The following is a 20,470-nucleotide window of genomic DNA, read 5'->3' as shown; positions in this document are numbered from 1 at the left end:
CTTCCTTAGCTTGCTTGTAAGAATGCTATGGGAGACGGCATCAAAAACCTTGCTAAAGAAGAAGAGCTCTGCAGCCTAGAGCAGGTGGATGTTGGAAAGGAGCACACTCGGCAGCAGGAGAATGAAGCAGAGCTCCCCAACTGGTTTAGTTACAAAAGAGGATTAAAGGAAGTGGGACAAGGTTATGAAGGGGATGCAGAAAGGGGAGTTCTGGCTGTCCATTTAGAGGTTGTGCAGTGTGGAGTTGCTGTTGCCAGGTTGCAGAGCAGAATGAAGGGTGTTTAGATTTTTCCATGCTTCTTGGCTTTGGTTGCCACATGAGCTGGGAAAAAAATGTCCTCCTCCTGTTGCTACAGGTGTAAGCAGGGCGGGGGGGGGAGGGGGGAAAGGAATGTCCACCTTCCTCAGAGGCATTCAGTGTTGGCTGCATCTAAGTCTGGGGATTTTGACTGGAGCATGCTAGAGCGTTTGCTGGGATTAAAGCCCAGAGGTTCCTTGTTAAAGTATCTTGCCCTCAGACCAATCACCACATTTAGGGGCAGGGAGGAATTTTGCTCTATGGTCAGATTGGCACGGATTGTGGGGTTTTTTTCCTTCTTCTGCAGTGCGGGGTGTGGCCCTTTTCCTAGGATCTCTCAAGTGTGGTATTAATGTGGTAGTTTTAGGGATAGGTTAGACAAGGATTTGTCTGGGATGGTTTAGATAGAGATGATCCTGCTTCGAGGAGGGGGTTGGACTAGATGACCCCTGGAAGTCTCTTCCAGCCCTGTTTTTATATGATTCCAAGATTTCATAACATTTGTTTTAAAGCATTCAAGCTTTGACTAGTTTATTTTTTATAACAGTATTTCTTTGAGTGAGGACAGCTGGTCATTTTAGTTTTGGCACTGCACTGGGATTTGGGATATTTCCCATTTCTTGCACCTGCTACTTCATGTTCTTGGGCAAATTTGTTCCAGCAATTCAGTTTCCTATCTGCAAGACAGGAATAATAATTCCCCACATGGCAGGATACATTCATTATTTTTTGAGAGAGGCTCAGTTATTGCAGTGGTGGTGATCATGCAAGTACCCAGATGGTGTGCTGCTTTTCAAATGGAGAGATTACTGTGAAGTATAATTAAAATAATTACCCCTTATTTTTACTTTTCTGACCAGTTTGCTTCCTAGAAAACCAGTGGTGGTTTCTTTTTATATTAAATACACCAAAATTAAAGGAATTCAGAATATTCAGACTATGAGGAAACACAGTCCAGTGGTTTGTATTGTGGTTTTGCCAAACAATTGGTATATGACTTTGGAAAAGTCTCTTAACCATCCTTGTCTGCTTTTCCTGTTGGAGACATCATGCTTCCCAATGTTGTGCAACTTTTGTTGCTTTGAGAGATCTGAGATCCTGTCCTGAAAGACTGCAGTATCTCAAACTATGGAGGGATGGATTGTTTTATCTCATCTGCTGGATGTGCTTAAGGCATTGGTGGTAGGGCAGCCTCTTTTGTTTATTGCATGATATTCCTGGGTGCTTTATTTCAGGAAAGCAACCTGAAGGGCTTCTTTGCTTGCTTTGACAAGCATATCAGATATATTTTTGTGGAATAAAGTTGAAACAGAAGGTCCTCTAGTTAATTGTAAATGTGTAGTGGCCAAGGCTTTCCTCATAGAAAGTTTCATTTGAGATCATTGCCTTGGTCCCATCCTTAGGTATAGAGATGATTAGTATTGCATTAATTTGTATGAGAATTTGACCAAAAAGCCTGCAGCACCACTCCGCTTTTCCAATTAGTGGATAGAGAGAGAGCAGAATACGGAGAAGATTGCAGTGCTCAGCATTTTCTTCATGGAGAGGGAAGGATGTTGAGGTATGCCATACCTCTCGCTGTGATGGAGGGCATATATTAGTGGTTCGCAAACATTTTATGTTCAAAGCACCCTCAATAACTTTGCCAAGTTTCAAACATGTCACTCCATTTCAAACATCAATTTATATATTATAGTTGAGAACCACTGGTATGAACAGGAAGGGTGTTGTGAAAGGAAGAAAACTGGAAAACATCAGCAGGGCAGGTCTTAGGATCTTTAGTACCAAAAAACCACAGGTCCCTCTTGAACTAAAGGAATACCTTTACTTGCTGGTAACAGTAGTGAGGTGTTACCCTGCAGGCAGCCTAACCTTTAAAGGGGAAAACACTTATTCAAGGTGGTATGGTAGTACTGATTCTAAACCAGTGTATGTCCCACTTGGTGACAAGAGCATCTAGTTTGAAATGCAGTTCCTAAAGAAAGGTCAAATTCCTGTTACACTGTGTAGCATCCCAGTTCTAGGTTTACATCTTAGCCACGATGTGCACCTCTTCTGGATGGTTTCAAAATGACGAGTGCCCTAATAATATATTAAGCATTTTGACCATTTTGTCTTATTTCAATGCAACATTTAGTATACTACAGTTGAGTAAAGAGAGAGGTGCTGTTGAATAAATAAGTTCAATGGTTTCATAAGGGAAATGTATATGGGCTATGGTCATTAAGGTAAGTGGTATTGCTTTTGTTGGTTGTTTACTCCCTTTTCTTATGCTGTATTTAGAATGTTGCAGAACAAGCAAAATATATCATGGACATTAACAAACATTTAAAGAATTGTCTGTGCCATATTGTTCAGGCGTCATTAACCTCTTTCTCCAGATCATTGAGACAGAAAATATGATGGACCGAATTGTGAATGGCTTGTCTGAGTCTAGCATCAAGGTGCGATTAGCTGCAGTCAGGTGAGAGCCTTTTTCAGTCTGCATACATCATTTTAATTGTGTTTAACTCTGCTTTCATTTTTGTTGCCTAGAAATTGTATTCATACTTCACGTGCTAAAATTAAGTTAAAGAAATGTTCTGTTTTCTGAAAATGCATTAAAATACATGTCCTGACGCTGCAGGATGTTTCTCTTTCAATATTTGCATTGTATTATCACATTTGAAGTTACAGCTGTATGAAAAAAAACAAAGTCCATATTTTAAAGGCTGGGTTTTTTTGTTTTGTTCTGTTTTTTTAAAGATGTTTGCACAGTCTGTCACGGTCTGTGCAGCAGCTCCGAACAAGCTTCCAGGATCATGCTGTATGGAAACCCTTAATGAAGGTATGAAATGGGGAAAAAAAATGAGAATCAAACATTGGGAGTGTTGTGTTCGATAGAAATGAGATCTTATCTTCAGTTCAGTGTTTTTATTAGGGATTTAATAGAAACTCAAAATTCAGAATCTGTGATTTTTTTTTTTAACCTGACAAATCAGCAAACAGCCAAAAATAGTGCCCAGTGTCATAGTCTACAGTTTTTCTTTTCTTCAGTGATTACAGTTTATTACAAAATACAGCAGTAGCACCAAGTCCATATCCCTTAGCTATTAGGCCCTGATGTGGCCTCATCTGGAGTACTGCATCCAGTTCTGGGTCCCAGATTTCAAGAAAGAAATGGACAGATTGGAAAGAGTCTAGCAGAAAAGAATAAAATGATTGAAGGCCTAGAAAATATGACTTATGAGGAAGGACTGAAAGAGCTTGGATCGTTTAGTCTGGAGAAGAGAAGATTGCGGGGGGGTGCGATTTGATAACAGTAAATACCTGTAGGACAGTTATAAAGAGGATGGAGATAGACTAGTACTACTCTGTGGCGGCAGGGGCAGGAGTAGGAGTAATAGCCTCAAGTTGTAGCAGAGGAAACCTAAGTTGGAGCTGGGGAATAACTTCCTCACTTGTAAAGGTTGGTCAAACATGGGAATAGCCTACCTCGAGAGATTGTGTAATCTACATCCCAGGAAATTTTCAACAGCAAGTTATACAGACACTTGTCTGGGATGGTTTAGTCAGGGATGAGCCTGTCTTGTCTAGGAGTCTGTAGTGGATGACCTGCTGAGGTCCCTTCCAGCCTTCTTTTTCCCATGATCTAAGATGGTAGGAAGTTCTAATCCATCTTCTTTATTCCCCTCATATTGTGACTGTAGCTACAGGCAGGTGGTATAGGCCCTATATTCCCATGATAGTGTTCCTTTAGGGAACAGGATGCTGAAAGGGAGAACGGAAGAAGCAGAGCTGTGATGAGCATAGAACTTTCCTTTTTCTCTTGAGACATGGTCTGTCTCTGTTCTTCTAGGGACAGTACAGCTCCGTTCTACCTTTACACATGGCTTTCCATAGCAGCCATGTGCTTTCCATAGCACCTAGAAACCCAACTTGTGTTAGGAGAGCAGAAGCAAGACTCATGATCTATTTTAAAATCAAGTTACTCAAACCTAAGAGAAATCTGAAGGAAGGAAAATTACAAAGGATTTCGTTGTCACATGCGCTGCAGGTTACTGATACCACTAAGTGGTGCTGAAGGATTGAGGCATAATCCTATTTAATTCTACAGCCACAATGGCAGATAATGTAGCTGTGGAACTGCAGTCTTTGGCATAGTTTTGGATTTGGTTTCAGTCCATGGTGAACTAGATTCACCTGGTAAGGACAGGGAGGAGGAAAAGGGCCCTCCCATGTTTTAGTCTAGTAGGCTAATGATTAGGGCACTTGTCCAGATAGAAGGAGATGGGCACCCTCACCTATAAGTGTGTTTGAATCTGCCTGCTTCTCAGCACAGTTCTCTAGCCACCAGGCAACAGGTTGAGCATTATCTCAAGCACTGTCCCATGCTCCCCTTGAAGCTGAGCTGCTGGGCAACCAAGATGGGGGGGGGAGGGGGCGGGCGGGGAATGAATGGGATGGGGGACTCAGGTTGAGAAAATAGATTTTGCTTTGGCAGTAACCAGGGTTAGAAATTTTCCACTACTTCAGGCCCTGCCAAAATCCATTTTACTGAAATAAGTTAAGTGAGTATATAAACAAACTAACAGTGAAATAAAATAAACTACAGTGAGTGGATGTTATTGTTGTGTTGGGAGTGGGATTTAAAGCTGTTTTCTGTTCCTATGAAGCATGAGGGGCTGAGAAGAAAGAATTAGCTCGAGAGTAACAAGGGAAGGAAAGCTTGCATTGTTTTCCTTTCTCTCAACCATGCAGAAGAGACCATTTTGCAGTATCAAGCACCATGATAGAGGACTGGTCAATTGACCTTACTATTACCCTTTTCTTCTTTAAGTAGTGGATCTGATTTACCATATTTTCTTGCATACAACACACAACTTTTTTTCCCCCAGAATCAGCCTACCAAAATTGGGATTGCATATATTAAGCGGGGAAGCTGATTTTCTGTCTGGATAGAGAAGCACCATGCTTTGATTCCTGGTACACAGCACAGCAGCCATGGCAATACTATTTAGGCAGCTCAGGGAGTCAGTTGACTTCATGGCTCATTGTTTTTCACTCCAGAGGTGTTAATGATTGTCTCTGCTTTTTAATGGCCTTGATATTCCATTAATCAAGCTAACCTTCTTAGGGCAGTTTTGCTGTCTGGTAGCTGCTTTTGGTCTGTCCTCCTATTTCACAACCTTGGAGACTCTTTAACTGTTTTCAGAATCATAGATCCACTCATGGAGACTAGTTTTCAGCAGCAGCTAGGCTTTCAGCTTTAGTCCAGCAGGAAAGGGAGGGTGAGTCATACAATCTTAGAAAATGAGGGTTGGAAGGGACCTCAGGGGAGGTCATCTAGTCCAACCCCCTGTTCAAAGCAGGACTGTCTCCACCTAGATCATTCAAGCCAGGGTTTGTTTAGCCAGGTCTTTAAAACCTCCAAGGATGGAGATTCCACAACCTCTCTGCGTAACCTGTTCCAGTACTTTGCTTCTTTCCTGGTGAAAAAGTTTTTCTTGATATCTAATCTATTAGATAGCTCAATCAGCTGAAGATTGAGCTTTGTTTCTGCTGTGTGCAGCCGCAACTCTGGAAAAATCTTTTTTCCTTCATTCTGCCTTTCAAAAACAAGTTGTATATTGTATTCTAGGGTGTTTTGTATGCAAGAAAATATGGTATTCCAACATCTATGAAGCATAACAGATGACAACCCAAATTCTAATTAAAAACCATTGTTTTTTTCACATGTCCAGGAAGAAGGTGATTTGTTTTCTTGTTATAACAGTGAATATAAAAGCTCAGTGGTTTAAGCATTAGGCCGTTTGTCATCGTCATGATCTCACGTGATCAGATGCCTTCAGCTTGCACATGCTTGTGGGTACAGCCAGTTCCAGACTACCACCATGCTGGGGTAGAACTTGTTCCCCCAAAGGCTCGTTCTCTCCTGAGTTGCTTAGTGCTTATGGATAATGGCATTGATTGGTCTCTAGTGATGTGCTGACTATTTAAAAGGGAGAATGCATTCCTTGCTAAGCTCTTAGCTCACAGGAACAGCTGTTATGTTCTTCTGCCTTGGCTCAGACTACAAAAACTGGGATGTAGGGTTGGGGGAATGGGAAGCCTTGTTTTCAGCTTCCGTTCTCTTCCCACATGCGCAGCAGAGGGGCAGATTGGAACACAGGAGGATCTCTCTATGCAACATGGCTCTATATCCTTTCCCTGTAGTATGGGGAATTCCGGTACCACTGATGTTTCTTGCTAAGCAAAGCCTTCGCTTTGTTTCAAAATGATCTGCTCCTTGTCCACAACAATTGACTTCACTTCCCTCTTCTTGCTTTTAGGTCTTACAGAATGCTCCAGATGAAATCCTGGTAGTAGCATCTTCCACACTATGCAATCTCCTCCTAGAATTCTCCCCAAGCAAAGAGGTTGGTATTTGCCTCTCCCTTCTTCAGTGGTCTGTTAGTAGATGGACACTTTACAATGATGCCTTTTGAATAAGCAAAGGAGGCTCTTTGTCCGTACTTTATTACAACTGTAATATTTTACAAATACTGATACGTGGTAGAATTTTCATCACTTATAATCCACCAGTTAAAAAGTCCCATTTCTCAATGATGTAACATGTGCATAGGACAAAGTCCCCTGTTCTAATTTAGTTTGATCTCATTATGCTACATAACACTGACCAACTCTCCTTTTAGCCCTCAGTATTGATATATTGTCTTTACCCAAATCTAAGACAAGGTTGTTTCCCCCAATTAGCATGGGGGGAAGCCCCTCATCTTGGATGTGCATACAAAGCAGAGGGGAGGCACGTGGCTACTGTGGGTCCGACTCTCTGACCCTGAACCTGGGTTGGGGCCAGAGTCAGACCCACAACAGCCTCCTACCGCACCTCTGCTTGTCCTCTGCAGCTTTTCCTCCTCTTCCCTTTACTAACAAGTGCTGCTCAGCTCCAGCTGGGGCTGGATTCCCTCCCAGGCACAGAGCACATGGAAAGTCTGTCTCTTGTGGAGGACAAAGGCTAAGGGGAGCTAGGGGTGGATGGGTACAGGGCAGGCAGGAAGTCTGCAAGATGTGAGGGGCAGGGGGCAAGGGAGCTAGCTGACTCCTCCTAGCCATCTGATTTTCCCCCTCTCCCCCCCCCAGCCACTGTTTTTTCCTGCTGTAGCAATGGGAGGAGGACGCATTTAAGACATAACCCTCCAACACTTATATTCCATACCTTGAAAATTAAAACAAATTTAGAATGTTTCCCCTATTGAATCTAATTATTGCAGTCGTCTTAAATTCAGGGTCAATTTAGATTCAAATAAATGCAGTATAATTGGCTGCCTTTTTCCTTATGCCATGTGTTCTCTAGGGATAAGCTAGGTAGCATCAGTATCCGGGACTCAGCAACTCTCACATGCATTAAAATCTGGAAAATGACTAACAAGTGTTGCCTTTGTGTATTTACCAGAATGGAGCTTGAACAGGATCTTTGGAATAACAGCCCCCTTCCTCGGTTTTGCTTTTTTGTTTAAACTCCATGGCTGAATAAAAAATTATTTCAGGATTTCTCTCAATGGCCCCTTATCAGAGCTACCCTGGGAGCTTCACAGATGCAAAATCAGCCACCCAGCTCCTCCAAGAGGCCCAGTTTTGCAGCAGCCTTTCTAAGGGGCTGCCCCAGAGCCAGAGACCTGAGAACTTGGACTCCAGCTCCTCCCTGGTGTCTGTCAGAATTTTGCTGAAATGGACACGTTCCTATGGAACGTACATTAAGTGGGAAAAACAGAAAAGTATTTTCTGGTAAAACCAGCTCTAGCACATAGTGAAATGAATGTCCTTTTTCTATATCGAGAGACATGTTGAAATACTGCTATGGGAAAGGCATTTATTCATTATTTGTTTATTTGCTTATTAGTGTGCAAGATTAGGGTTTTCTTTTTAAATTGCGATTTAGTTTCCTGGTGCTCTTTTGCAAGACATTTTAAGTTAGCCTCATTAGCAAACAAAATCAGTTGCTTAATGAAGGTGGTTTTCTGTTAAAAGCAGATAGCAGTCAAAGATGATGTTGTCTTAAAAGGGTGTTTGCTTCTACAAATTTCATTTCAGTTATGTCTGCAGTTCACTGGTAAACCATATATTTAAATAATGACGTGGCTTAGAGCTGAGCTTTTCAAAGGAGTCTCGGGGAACTAGATTTCTAACTTCCATGGAAACATAATGGGATATAGATACCTAATGCCTTCAGGCATCTTTCAAATTGTAGCCTAGAGAATTTAGGCACTTTATAAACCCAGGTTGCCCACAGAAGGTAAACACACACATTAACAGTACCATTTTTGGCGCACAATTTTATTTTCAAGAAAGTCTACTAATTCCCAAGCAATGTTTTAAAGTTCTGTTTTTCTCCTGTTTGTTACAGCCTATATTAGAATCGGGAGCTGTAGAACTTTTATGTAGTTTAACCCAGAGTGAAAACCTTGCCTTGCGCGTGAATGGCATTTGGGCTTTAATGGTAAGTGTTCACGTGATGAAATATAGTTTAAAAATTCTCTCTTCGAGGAAAGGAGATTCTCATCTTAACTTTACATACAATCATAGAGAAGTAAGGCAGGAAGGGACTTGATGAGGTCATCTTCTAGTCCAACCTCCTGTTCAAGGCAGGATCATCCCTAGTTAAACCATCCCAATCAAGTGTCTGTCCAACTAGGGGGTGCTCAACCCCTAGTCTGCAGGTCAGATCTGGTCCCTGGTGCCATGTCATCCAACCCATGGGGCCTGATCCTAGTGCATGGGGCTAGGCAGAGGTGGTGCAGGGGCCCTGGGGCCCAGTTCCTGCACATGGAACTGGGTGGAGGTGGTGCTGGGCTCCCAGAGCCCAATTCCTTTACTCAGGACTGGGTGGAGGCAGCATGGAGGCCCCCGGAGAACGCTTCTGATGTGTGGTGTTTGATTTAGCCCAATGGGCCAGCCCTGTGCCTTTCATCTGGCCTGAGGTTCCAACAGGTAGAGCACCCCTGGTGTCTAACCTATTCTTGATGATCATGATTTGCTCTTGTCATCATGAGTATTGCACTGGTTACTAAAAGTAGTGTCCCACCTATGTGGTGGATATATAAGAAAATACTCTTTGATCCCTGACAGTATTTTAAAAACCAGCTGTCAGAAATGCACTTGTTGACACGTTGTTGACACGGTGATCCCTGGACTTTGCTGAGGATGTGTGGGGAACTTCATTCACCCCTCAGAAATGCCATCAAACTGTAGTTGCAAAGTGCCTAGGGTTACTTTATCACAGATGACTGCATTGCACATGGTAATCTTTCTGTAGACTGAATGAATACCAAGCGTGGAAATGCAAATCAGTTGACCCTTTCCTGCATTTTCACATCCTTCAGAATATGGCATTTCAGGCAGAACAGAAGATCAAGTCAGACATCTTACGAGGTTTGAGTACAGAACAGCTATTTCAGTTGCTCTCCGATTCAGATGTAAACGTGCTAATGAAAACTTTGGGACTGCTCAGAAATCTTCTGTCTACTCGCCCAGTAAGTAAGATCACGGATACTCTGGAAATGTTTTTTTTTTTAAAGCTGGCCCAGCAGTTGTAGGTTATACATTGCAAATCCTCAGTGCTTATTATTCTTCCCAGTGATTAAGTAGGACTGACATGTCACTTTAGAAAGTAACTTGCTTTCCTTTTAAATTCATTGTTGAATATGTATGTTTGAAAATAATGAAAGCTCCTTTACATGGTAATCCAGGAGTGAAACACAAATGCATGAATGGAGGTAAAGAGCAAATAATAGTGCAAATCTAGAAAAGAGAGAGACTTCTCCATATCCAGCTGGAGATGATTTGTAGGAGTTGTCTCCATGTACATGTGCTACAATATGCCTTTTGGGGGTGTTGGATAACATGATCAAGTCATCTCCTTGAAAAACTAAATTGGTTGAGCTCCTTAAGTCTGTCACTGAGGCAGGTTTTCCAGATCATAAATTAGTTTCTCTGTACTCTCATATCCTTTTGGAAAAGTGGACAGCAGAATTGCACATTCATTCTGTAAGTCTCACAAATTCCACATAGAGAAGAAATATCACCTGCCTGCTTCTGCCTGATATTTCCCTGTTTATATGTGTGTTGGCTGTTTAGCTGCAACATCAGAGTGTAAGCCCACCTTCTACAGGATTTGTAAGCTCTTCAGTCTTAAAATGAAGCCCTACATGACACTAAGGAAGTCAGTGTCTGTATTCAGTGGGATTAGGCCCAAAGAGAGAGTTCCTTATTCAGTTCCCTGTGACACATTCTAGGCTAAAGGTGGCAAACAAGAATATAACGGGTGTTTTCTGCCATGATAGATTCTTTTACTTTGTGCAAAGATAACTGCTTCTAAAAATACTGATGCTTATAATAATAATGTTTACATTAGGAATCTCCCTATTTTCATCTCTTTCATTCCTCTAGAAAAGTAATGCTAATTGTGTGTTAATAATTGCTTTGGCAGCACATAGACCATATAATGAGCAGTCATGGAAAGCAGATCATGCAGGCAGTTACCCTCATTCTGGAAGGGGAGCACAATATAGAAGTCAAGGAACAGGTACCTTTCACTGTTTTCTGTATTGTTTTTAGCAAAATAAAAGTGTGAAGAATGGTTTAAGGCAGTGCACCAACTTTGACTGGCCCCAGGGCAACAATACTAAGCAAATCTTGTGCTATGGGCAATCTCAGACCTTTCTTTCCATGCCAACCTCAGCTTTAATCTTTTGTTTTCCTGTGGTGCGAAGCAGTGTCTGTGGGTCTTGTAGGCATCATGTTGTCAGCAAGCCAGGGATTGGGGACCACATGTTTAAGATGTCAGCACTCATCACGGAATTATTACTGGGGTTATCAGTAACTGGCCTTGAATGATATTGGTCACCGTGATGTTGGTCAACTTAAATTCTACGAGAGTAACAGTTGAGTTATGCTAACTATCAGAATGTCCATTTCTCTTCACTGTTGGGAGTTTAGATTTAGTATGCCTTTGGTTATTGTAGGAATGTTGAACTTGAACTGAGTCCAAAACTGTTTTAAAGTCCAGTGGTGAATAGGATACAGAGATGGCAGAAATGAGAACTGTGTAAAGAGATCATCATTCCCTGCTGCATAAGGCTAGGAGTGGGGGGAAGATGGCTGTTGGGAAGAGAGATGACATTGTGCATGGGGCAATAACATCACACACGGGGAGTCTGTTGGGTTATTTCCACTACAGCTCGGGATCAGCCAATGAGGGCAGCACCAAGAAATCTACCAGCCTCTGTTGCTATGTCGGTAGTTGGCATCAGTACAGAGAACCATTCTGTTATGAAAAGACTTTGTGATAAGGTCAAAAAGTCTGTTTCTAATGGGAGGCTGGAGACAAGGGTCATTGGAGGGGAGAGGCAAAGGAAGGAGCTAGAGACATGTTGGAAAGGTGGGAGAGTACAAGGCTGTTTCATTTAGGGTTCAAGTTGCATTGATTTTTAGCACTTTTATTGCTATGGAAGCATGTAGATGTAACCGTTGCATTATAAAAGTTGCTGTGCATTCCTGAATAGCAAGTCCATCTCGCCTTTTAAAATGGCTAAAACTTGCATTTGTCCATAGCAGAAATGTCTGGTGGTGATGATTGGAGAGAAGTGGCTAACTAAGTTAGCACTACATGAAAGGGTTAGTGAGGAGCACGTGCAGTATACGTTTTAAGGGCTGGCTCCTAAGCCATGCTGAGCACACTCGTCCTGTACACATTCTTCTGGGGAAAGTTCAGCACCTCAGCTTGTTGCCACACTGCACTAACTTATGAACTCTAATATTGCCCCCTACCAGTGTCCCATCCACCCTCATGCACCTCCAGTATGATGGTGCCCTTCATTCAAGTCAGCTCAGGCTAGCACGTGACCACTCTGCAGTCTGAATGTGAACAGTCTCTGTTTGAGTGTCACTAGTCCTCCCATGCCTTCCCACACTCACCCCTGCAGGGGCAGGTAGGTTTTCCCAGCATTCCCTAGGAAGGGATTCATAAAGCAGCTCCTTGTACTGTGGTACTGAGAACTGTGGGCTGTGCTTTCAGAAGCTGTGGCGCTATGTGAATGAGCATGTGGACACAGCAGCTTTAGTCTTGTTTTGCAGTCTGGCTGCTCTCATTTGAGCTAGTCTAACTCAAGAGGAGTAATGCTGGGGTAGATCGCTTGAGTTCAGTCTTCAGTGAAAACATGATTAGATTGGGTGACTGTCACTTGGGCCATTTAAGATAGGTTAAATCAGAACACTAAATTGCGTACTGTGCAAAATAGCCCCTCTCCCCACACCTTCCAGACAAGGAGTGGAACCAGAGGACTATAGTTGTTTTCTAGTTTCAGATAGTGCAGAAAGAAAGGCTAACTGGAGATTTTATTTTCCAGTGCTTTTATCCTTGATACAGTGTGCACTACTTCTTTGCACAAGAAAATTCCAGCCCTACAGCTTGTTTAACATCTCTCCCAACTATACAGTTAGTCCATTAAAAGATATCACCAAAAGCCTGCATATGTCTTAGACCATTGTGGCTACAACACTTCAGCCCTTCTAGGTTGAAATGAGTTTGTCTTGCTTTTTATTTTAAAATCACAATGACTTTAGAACAGTTTAGGCAAGTTGGTGGTATTGTGCTAGGAGAGCCCTTGGCCCTCTGTCTAAATTAGGTAGAAAATCCGGGTTCTGATTAAAGAAACATTCACTGTACAATGATTGAATCTGTTAGGAAAGCTTTGATTCATAATTGTTGTTTGCCTACAGATTGCACTCTCTCTCTTGCAGACATTATGTATCCTTGCCAACATAGCAGATGGAACAACAGCAAAAGAACTCATTATGACCAACGATGACATCTTGCAGAAAATAAAGTATTATATGGTATGGGAAATTTCTTTAAAGGGTTTGCCTTCTGTTCTTTGTAGTAATGGAGAATACAATATGCTGGCATGTTTTAAAGACATAAAATATTAGTTCTCAGTATCATAATTTTTATTGACGTACAGAGAGAGCACCTGGGTTAGTTCAGTACAAAAATTGTGGTAATGCTTACAAGCCAGATTCAGAGGAGGAGACTCCAAGAATTAACTTCCCCAAGCAATTTTACAGTTGTATAAAGGTATGCGTCTAACAAATCCAAGTAATGTGATGTGAAGGTCTTCAGAATCTTAGCTACACAGATGCAGGGTATTTTAATAGATGCTCCTTGTTCAGGTTGGGGTTCAATGAACACTGTATTTGGCAGCCCTTGGTTATGATGGTGTCTTTGGTTCAGATAACGGTCAAGGAAATGCCCATGATTTATTACCTTATTCATTAAAGGATGAATGCCAAATATGGAAAACAGAAAAGTTCTGTGAAATTTAGCTTCTGAAACTCCAAAAATTCTGTCTTTATATTTAGAGTCATTCAAATGCTAAACTTCAGCTTGCTGCCATGTTTTGCATATCTAACCTCGTCTGGAATGAAGAAGAAGGTAAGAGAAACCATCACATTTACACACATTGTCTGGGGAAGAGCACCATTATCAAACACAAATGTTATATTGTAGTCGAGATTGGGTTCCATTGTGCTATACGCTATAAAGATACAGAGTGAGGTGGAGTCCACACTTCAGAGAACTGATTGTCAACCACAGTGCCATGGCATCCGTTCAAGGTTGGTAACATGTTAGCACTGTTAGGTGTGAAAATACCTATACATAATTCACAAGATAAACCCATAGATTTGAAATGGGAATCCATAGCTCCAAAACTATTCTGACCTGTTGCCGTCTTTGCAAGTTCTTTGCATCAGGATAATTTTCTGTAGTCAAAACATTAGTGAAAGCTTTTAAGAGCTGGCATTTTCTGAAGGGTGTCTTTAGTTTAAAAAGAAATGAGAACAATTGATTTAGGTGTAAAATGGAACTAGTGAGTATGATAGGAAAAAAAAGAGAGCAAAGGAGTGCTAGTAAGAGGGTACATGGCAAGTGTGATCCCAGCTGATAGCCGTACCATCGGTGATTCCTGAAGGTGACGGGTCTCTGTTTTCTAAATAAATACAGCTGTCCCCAAATGAAGCATAATTCAGTCATCACTGGGTGCCTGGTTTTTGTACGTGTTATAGCACAAATCAGATTTTGAGGAGGGGTTTTGATGAATCAGGGCCTTATTATTTAAGGCGGCAGGGTAGTCCAACAAGTTAACCTGTGGCCCTCGGACTTCCAATACAGCCAGCTCTCCCTACTGCTCTGGCACCTACTGCAGTCCAGGCACTGCTCCCCTTGCTACTCCAGCAGCTGCTGCCACTGGAATCTCCAGATTCCCTCTCTCTTCTTTGACTTCCACTGATTTACCCCATCCCTGGATGAGGGGCCAAGGGAGCCTACAGCTGCATGAGTCTTGGGGACCCAGGAACCCCCTGTGGCACAGCTTGGGGTGCTGGCATGGTACAGTGGGGTGGGGTACCCACAGTGCAACAGAGAGGGTGCAGCATGGCATGTAGTCTGTGTGGTGTGTGGCCAGGGGGCCTAAAGCCTCCTGCTGCTCAGAAGTTGGACAGCCCTGGTTTAAGGTACTCCATGAATGAATAAGGACTAGGTGAAAAGATAGCATGAAGCCAGTTGTGGAAGAAGATGCAGTATAGTTGGAGGATGGGAATGTGGGGAGATGCTGGACTCAGTGGAAGTAAAATGCGGAGTTTGGTTTTGTCTGTGATTAAGTTGCCAACCTGGATTCAAGGAAGTGTTGGCAAGACCAGAAGATATGGAGGAATGAACCAATGGAAAACAAATGGGCAGAAAGAGACTTAGAATTTTTTGCTGTAAAGTGGAACAGTGAAACCACGTGACCAAGTAAGGTCATCCTGAGCAGCACGCCTGAGAGGAGGCTGCACATAGATGTTAAACGCAGTGTTTGGAGTTCCCTGGGAGAGGGACAGAAGATGCATCTGTATCATGGAGGGGCAAGGCCTTCCTCTGTAACAGAGGGGCTTGGCGCTCTATCTGCGACCTCTTGAACATATATTGACACTGTTTTATAGTAGCCGGATGCTGGCTGCTGTGGTTGCCCTGCTTTACCTGTGGCAGGTTAGGATGTTAGGGCTGTGTTGTGTTAGGGTTAAGAGTAGTCTTAGGCAGAGTTTAGATTATGGTTTGTATAAGATGGTTTGGATAGGGATGATCTCCAGCCCTACTTCTTGATGACTATGACTCTGAGACATCTTTCAACTGTAGCTTCCTTAGGGCACCTTAATTCTAACATTGACCTAGCCCTGGATCACAGAATCATAGATGATTGGGACCTCAGGAGGTCATCTAGTCCAGCCCTCTGATCAAACAGGATCATCCCAGCTCAGGCTTAGTCTACCTCATCTTAAAAACCTCTAAAGATGGAGATTTCACAATCTCTGGGTAACCTGTGCCAGTGTTTTACTACTCACCTGCTGAGAAAGTTTATCCTAATATCTAATTTAAACTTCCCTTGCTGTAACTTGAGCCCATTGTTCCTTGCTCTGTCATCTGCCACCACTGAGAAACAGTCCAGCTCTATCCTCTTTGTCCTTCTATCCTCTATCCAGGTAGTTGAAGGCTGCTATTAAATCCCCCCTCAGTCTTCTCTTCTCCAGACTAAATAAGCCCAGTTCCCATAGCCTCTTTTCATAAATCGTGTGCCCCAGCCCCCAAACCATTTTTGTTACCCTCTGCTGGACTCTCTCCAATTTTCCACATCCTTTCTGTAGTGGTGGCCCAAAACTGGACACAGTACTCCATATGTGGTTTCATTAGTGCCCAATAGAGGAGAAGAATCACTTCCCTTGATCTGCTGGTAATGCTCCTACCAATGCAGCCCAGTATGTTGTTAGCCTTCTTGGCAACAAAGGCACACTGCTGGCTCATACTCAGCGTACTGTCCGTTGTAACCCCCAAGTCCTTTTCTGCAGAGCTGCTGCTTAGCCAATTGGCCCCCAGTCTGTACCAATGCTTCTTTCTTGAGGACTGCATTAATTAGAGTGCAGCCTGCTCCCTGCCACACATCCACTGACTACCTGAACTGCCATCAGAACTTGCCTGCAAGTTCGGGATTGTCATCTTGGTATGGCTGCTCTCTATCTGTGACCAGAGGAGGGGGAGGGTTCTTAATGAGGCTTGGAGATTTAGCCAGCAAGGGCTTACAAACAGTGCAGGCGTTTACAGGTTTGAACTGGAGACATGTGGAGTCATCCAGTACTGAGGAAGGGTTGTGGGAAAAGAGGATTGGGACAAGGAGGGTAAGTGAGAGGGAGCTGGAAGACGTTGCAGCCCATGAAAATGCATGAAGGAATGTGAGGGATGGGGATAAATGCAAGAAATGTGGGAGACAGACTGTGTGCCTGTAGATGGGTGTAGGTAGCATACATGGGGAGAGGGGAGAGTAGCAAAGGGGCGGGTGAGCTTGACTCTGGTTGCAGTTTTCCTAATCCACTGTTCCCACCTATATCGAGAGCAGTTTCTGCAGCTTAACCTCTACTGCGTTACTTCCTCTTGGTGCTCTAGATCCCAGAGATGCCCTGTGAAACTGCTAGCATTCCCCCTGATTTCTTGTGTTAGCATGTGTTGTAGCACTTGCAATCTATGATGCTGATTCTGGAACCATTTTCAGAGTAAATGTACTGTTCATCAGAAGCAGAGCTAGAAAGGTAGAAAACTAGACAAGCCTCTTATTTTAAATCATTGAGGGTTTTTACCGGCTTAATTTTCTATCACTTATTGATATAAAAAAGTTATAGAAGAGAAGCTGTTTGAAAAACTGCTTATATACCAGCCAAAAGATGAGGAGACATCAGGGGTTTCTTAACACAGTATTTTACTTCTACCCACAACCAGTCCCCCACCCTCCAAAAAAATTAATGCCCTCCTCTTCTTTTATTTTCTATAAGTTACTTGTTTGGTGGCATTCCCAATAACAATTTCTTTTTGTAGGTTCACAGGAACGCCAAGATAAACTACGAGATATGGGAATAGTAGATATTCTACACAAATTAAGTCAGTCATCAGATCCAAATCTGTGTGACAAGTGAGTATACATAAGTCCCAAACGTAGAAATCTAAGTGAATTCTTTGTTTAATTTTTTTAATCCTTTTGTGAAAGCATTTGGGTTGTTCTAGAAAATGAATTGGATGGCAATATCTCATGCCAAAAGGCAGATTCTTTCTTTTGGGTCTAACTTTCCTATTATGTCATTGAGTCCTACTGGATATAAATAGATTGGTATATTCATTCATTCATTTGAGAAAATGGGTCTTCTGATTCTTGTTGGTCATAAATTATATTGGCAAATCCTAAGTCAGGGACACATACTAAGATTCACCACTGTTGTTATCTTCCTCCCTCCCAGATAAAAATAAGCATTCATACCATCTTAGCACTATTTTAGTCCTCTGAAATGTCTCCAGAATTCCATGATTTTATTTTTAAAAATAACCAACATTAGTATCTGTTCAAGGAGCTCCACAGCTAATTGTACTGTATTATAAAAAAAAAAAAATGCATTGTATTCAGCTGGGAAGATTTGAAGGTGTACCTATTATCTCATCAGTAACTAGGCAGCAAGTTTAGCATTTCTTCTTGATCATCCACATCATTGATATAATTAAATCATCCACTTTTTTTCCAAATCCAGAACAGAAATATTAGCTCAACTCTTCTGTTTTAGTATCCCCAGTTGTACCTGTATTTCTGTCTTGATCCCAGAGACCAAGTGAGATACCCTGGCTTTAGTTGATGTCTGACAGGACATCACATGGTGATGTTGATATCATGCAGTACTTCAAAAGCACATCAGGCTTCCAATTTCTGTTTTTTATAAAGGAAACTTCCAAATCCCATACTTCCTGGAGGTGGAATTTACACAATGAAATTTAAAATGGATGCTAATGTTTTATCAATACTCACAAAAGGCAATGAGATATCCCAAGGTAACTAACAAATGCAAGCAGAATAATGGAAAATTGATAAAGGATTCAACTGATAAAGTATGGAAATATAATTAATGCCAAGTAATGCAGTGTTCTGGAAAATGGTGTAATCATTCTTTGAGATTAAAAGCTTAGCTTTTGAAGGGGATTTCACAGATTTTAATATACTTAAACTATTGCATAATATTTCAATTAAAAATTAATAATATCCAACAAAAGTAAATTGCCCATTCAGTGAGTTAAGAATGGGCTAACTGACTGATCTAAAAAAATAATTGTCTATGGAAGGTTATCTAGGAATGGAGGCGTTTCTAATGAGGTTCCTCAGTAAGATCAGGACCAGACCTAACACCGTTCAGCATGTGAATCACTTGGTAAGCTGGGGCCACTCTCCAGTGAAGGGCTCCAGTGCACTTAATATATGCAAATTAAACTTTTATATATTTAACAGCAAGGCTGTGAGAGCCTGTAGAAATTGTTGGATGCACAATGCAGACTGGCATACAAATGAGGAGTAGCAGACCGGTGATTTCACCTCTGTTTGGCATTTGTGAGACTGATATTGGAACACTTCATAGTTTTTGGGGGCCTACATTTTTATAAAAAGCATTGAAAGAATTGGAGTGGGTGCAGAGAAAGAAGCTCCCAAATGATTCAAGGAAATGCCTTACCATGCAAGATGCAGAGTTATCTTTAGTTTATTAAAAAGGTGACTGAGATTTGATTTATAATTGAAAAATACCTTCATGAGGGAAAATGCCCAGCTTTTAAAGGGTCCTTAAAATAGCAGAAAATGCATAGTAAGGACCAGTGGTTTGACAAAGTCAGTGATGTTACTGTCCCTTTATGTGGTGATTTGCTTAAAAAGGGTCAGAATATGGGGAAGAAGTAGTCCCCAGTGTCAAAACCTGAAGGTTCTCTAAAGGAGATGAACTAAATGAAATAAAATAAGGGTCTGTAAAAGAGTGATTGGAAAACAGGCTTGGAAGGGACTTGCTAAAAGCAGAATCGTTTCAATTTAAGCAATCCCATACGCAAGCTGATCTAATTGCCCTGAAAAACATCTAGTGACAGATTCTATAGCCTCTCTAGGGGATCTGGCCCAGTGTTTAAACACTTGCATTGTTAGAAAGTTCTTCCTCATATCCAGCTTTAAATCTCCCTTGTTTCAGCTGTTTACTACTTGTCCCATTTTCTGTTAACAGTAAATCACCATCCTTTTTCTTTAATCAATACTTTCTATATTTAAAGGTTATTGAATTGCTCTTAGTTTTCTCTATTCTCAAGTAAATAACCCCAATTCTTCCAACCTTTCCTCATGTGTCATGTGTTTTTGTGTGTGTGGTTTTGTTGTTGTTGTATTTTTAAGATCTGTGATTCATTTTTGTTGGTTTTCTTCTTGGGACTCTCTCTAATTGGTTCACATCTTTCTTAAAATGTCATGTCCAAAACTGAACATAACTCCAGTTGTGTTGATTCAAGTGACTTGCATGTGGCACTCCAGTTAATACAAGCCTGTGTGCTGCTGCCTCTCCCTCACCCTTCAAATGCTATCCCATTGTGGACTTATATTCACTTTGTGATCTGTTGTAATCCCCAGGCTCTTTTCTGAAGTACTGCAGTCTAGCCAGTCATTTTCCATTTGTATTTGCGCTTTTGATGGATCCTTCCTAAAAGCAGTGCTTTGCATGTGTCCTTTTTTTCATTTCATTCTGTTTATTTCAGATTTTTTTTTCCATTTTGCCATGGTGATTTTGAATCTAAATCACATCCTCTTAACTGCCTGCAATACAATTCCACTTGGTATCATCCTCAGATTTAATAAATGCACGCTCAGTTCCATCCAGTCATTAATGGAGATACTGAAAAGCACCAGACTCAGGACAGACCCTGGGGAACCCCATTTAATACTTCCTCCCTGTCTTACATTGTGCCTGTACCTTTTTCATCAAAATCTCACTTGGATCCTCCTTTGCTGAGAGGCCTGTATTGATACCAGATCACGTGCTTCCCCACTAGCACACTTCCTGCCTCTGTGGTTCTCTTTCTCTTCCTCCAGATGGGAGAATCTTACATATGCTTTCCCAGTGCTATTCTGAGAGCCTGTCCATAAAAGACATCATCTTCCCTTTCTCCCAGTGTGCAAGCTTGATAAAATAGGAACAGGTGGATTCTTTGCTTGTTACTTTGTTTGGCAATGCACATTATTCATTTAGCTGGCATTCTGCATAGGATCTTGT

General features: G+C 41.8%; 1 protein-coding gene across 12 annotated transcripts in view; it reads left to right on the top strand.

Moving 5' to 3' along the window:
• ARMC8 (armadillo repeat containing 8) overlaps positions 1–20,470 on the top strand; it is a 108,090-nt gene that overhangs the window by 84,455 nt on the left and 3,165 nt on the right. For all 12 annotated transcript variants that reach the window (XR_003096464.1, XM_025216825.1, XM_014525240.2 and 9 more), the window contains 9 exons: positions 2,680–2,762; positions 3,044–3,125; positions 6,610–6,696; positions 8,685–8,777; positions 9,661–9,810; positions 10,767–10,862; positions 13,079–13,174; positions 13,697–13,769; positions 17,235–17,328. Coding sequence is in view for 11 of the 12 variants with exons in the window: in XM_025216825.1 (XP_025072610.1) it covers positions 2,680–2,762; positions 3,044–3,125; positions 6,610–6,696; positions 8,685–8,777; positions 9,661–9,810; positions 10,767–10,862; positions 13,079–13,174; positions 13,697–13,769; positions 17,235–17,328 (854 nt within the window). In the remaining variant the exon portion in view is untranslated. The remainder of the gene's footprint in view (positions 1–2,679; positions 2,763–3,043; positions 3,126–6,609; positions 6,697–8,684; positions 8,778–9,660; positions 9,811–10,766; positions 10,863–13,078; positions 13,175–13,696; positions 13,770–17,234; positions 17,329–20,470) is intronic.

Source organism: Alligator sinensis, unplaced genomic scaffold, assembly GCF_000455745.1.
Source record: "Alligator sinensis unplaced genomic scaffold, ASM45574v1 scaffold1264_1, whole genome shotgun sequence".
NCBI classification, from domain to species: Eukaryota; Metazoa; Chordata; order Crocodylia; family Alligatoridae; genus Alligator; species Alligator sinensis.
Note: the sequence above shows the minus strand (reverse complement) of the source record. Positions and strands in the feature narration are given on the sequence as shown.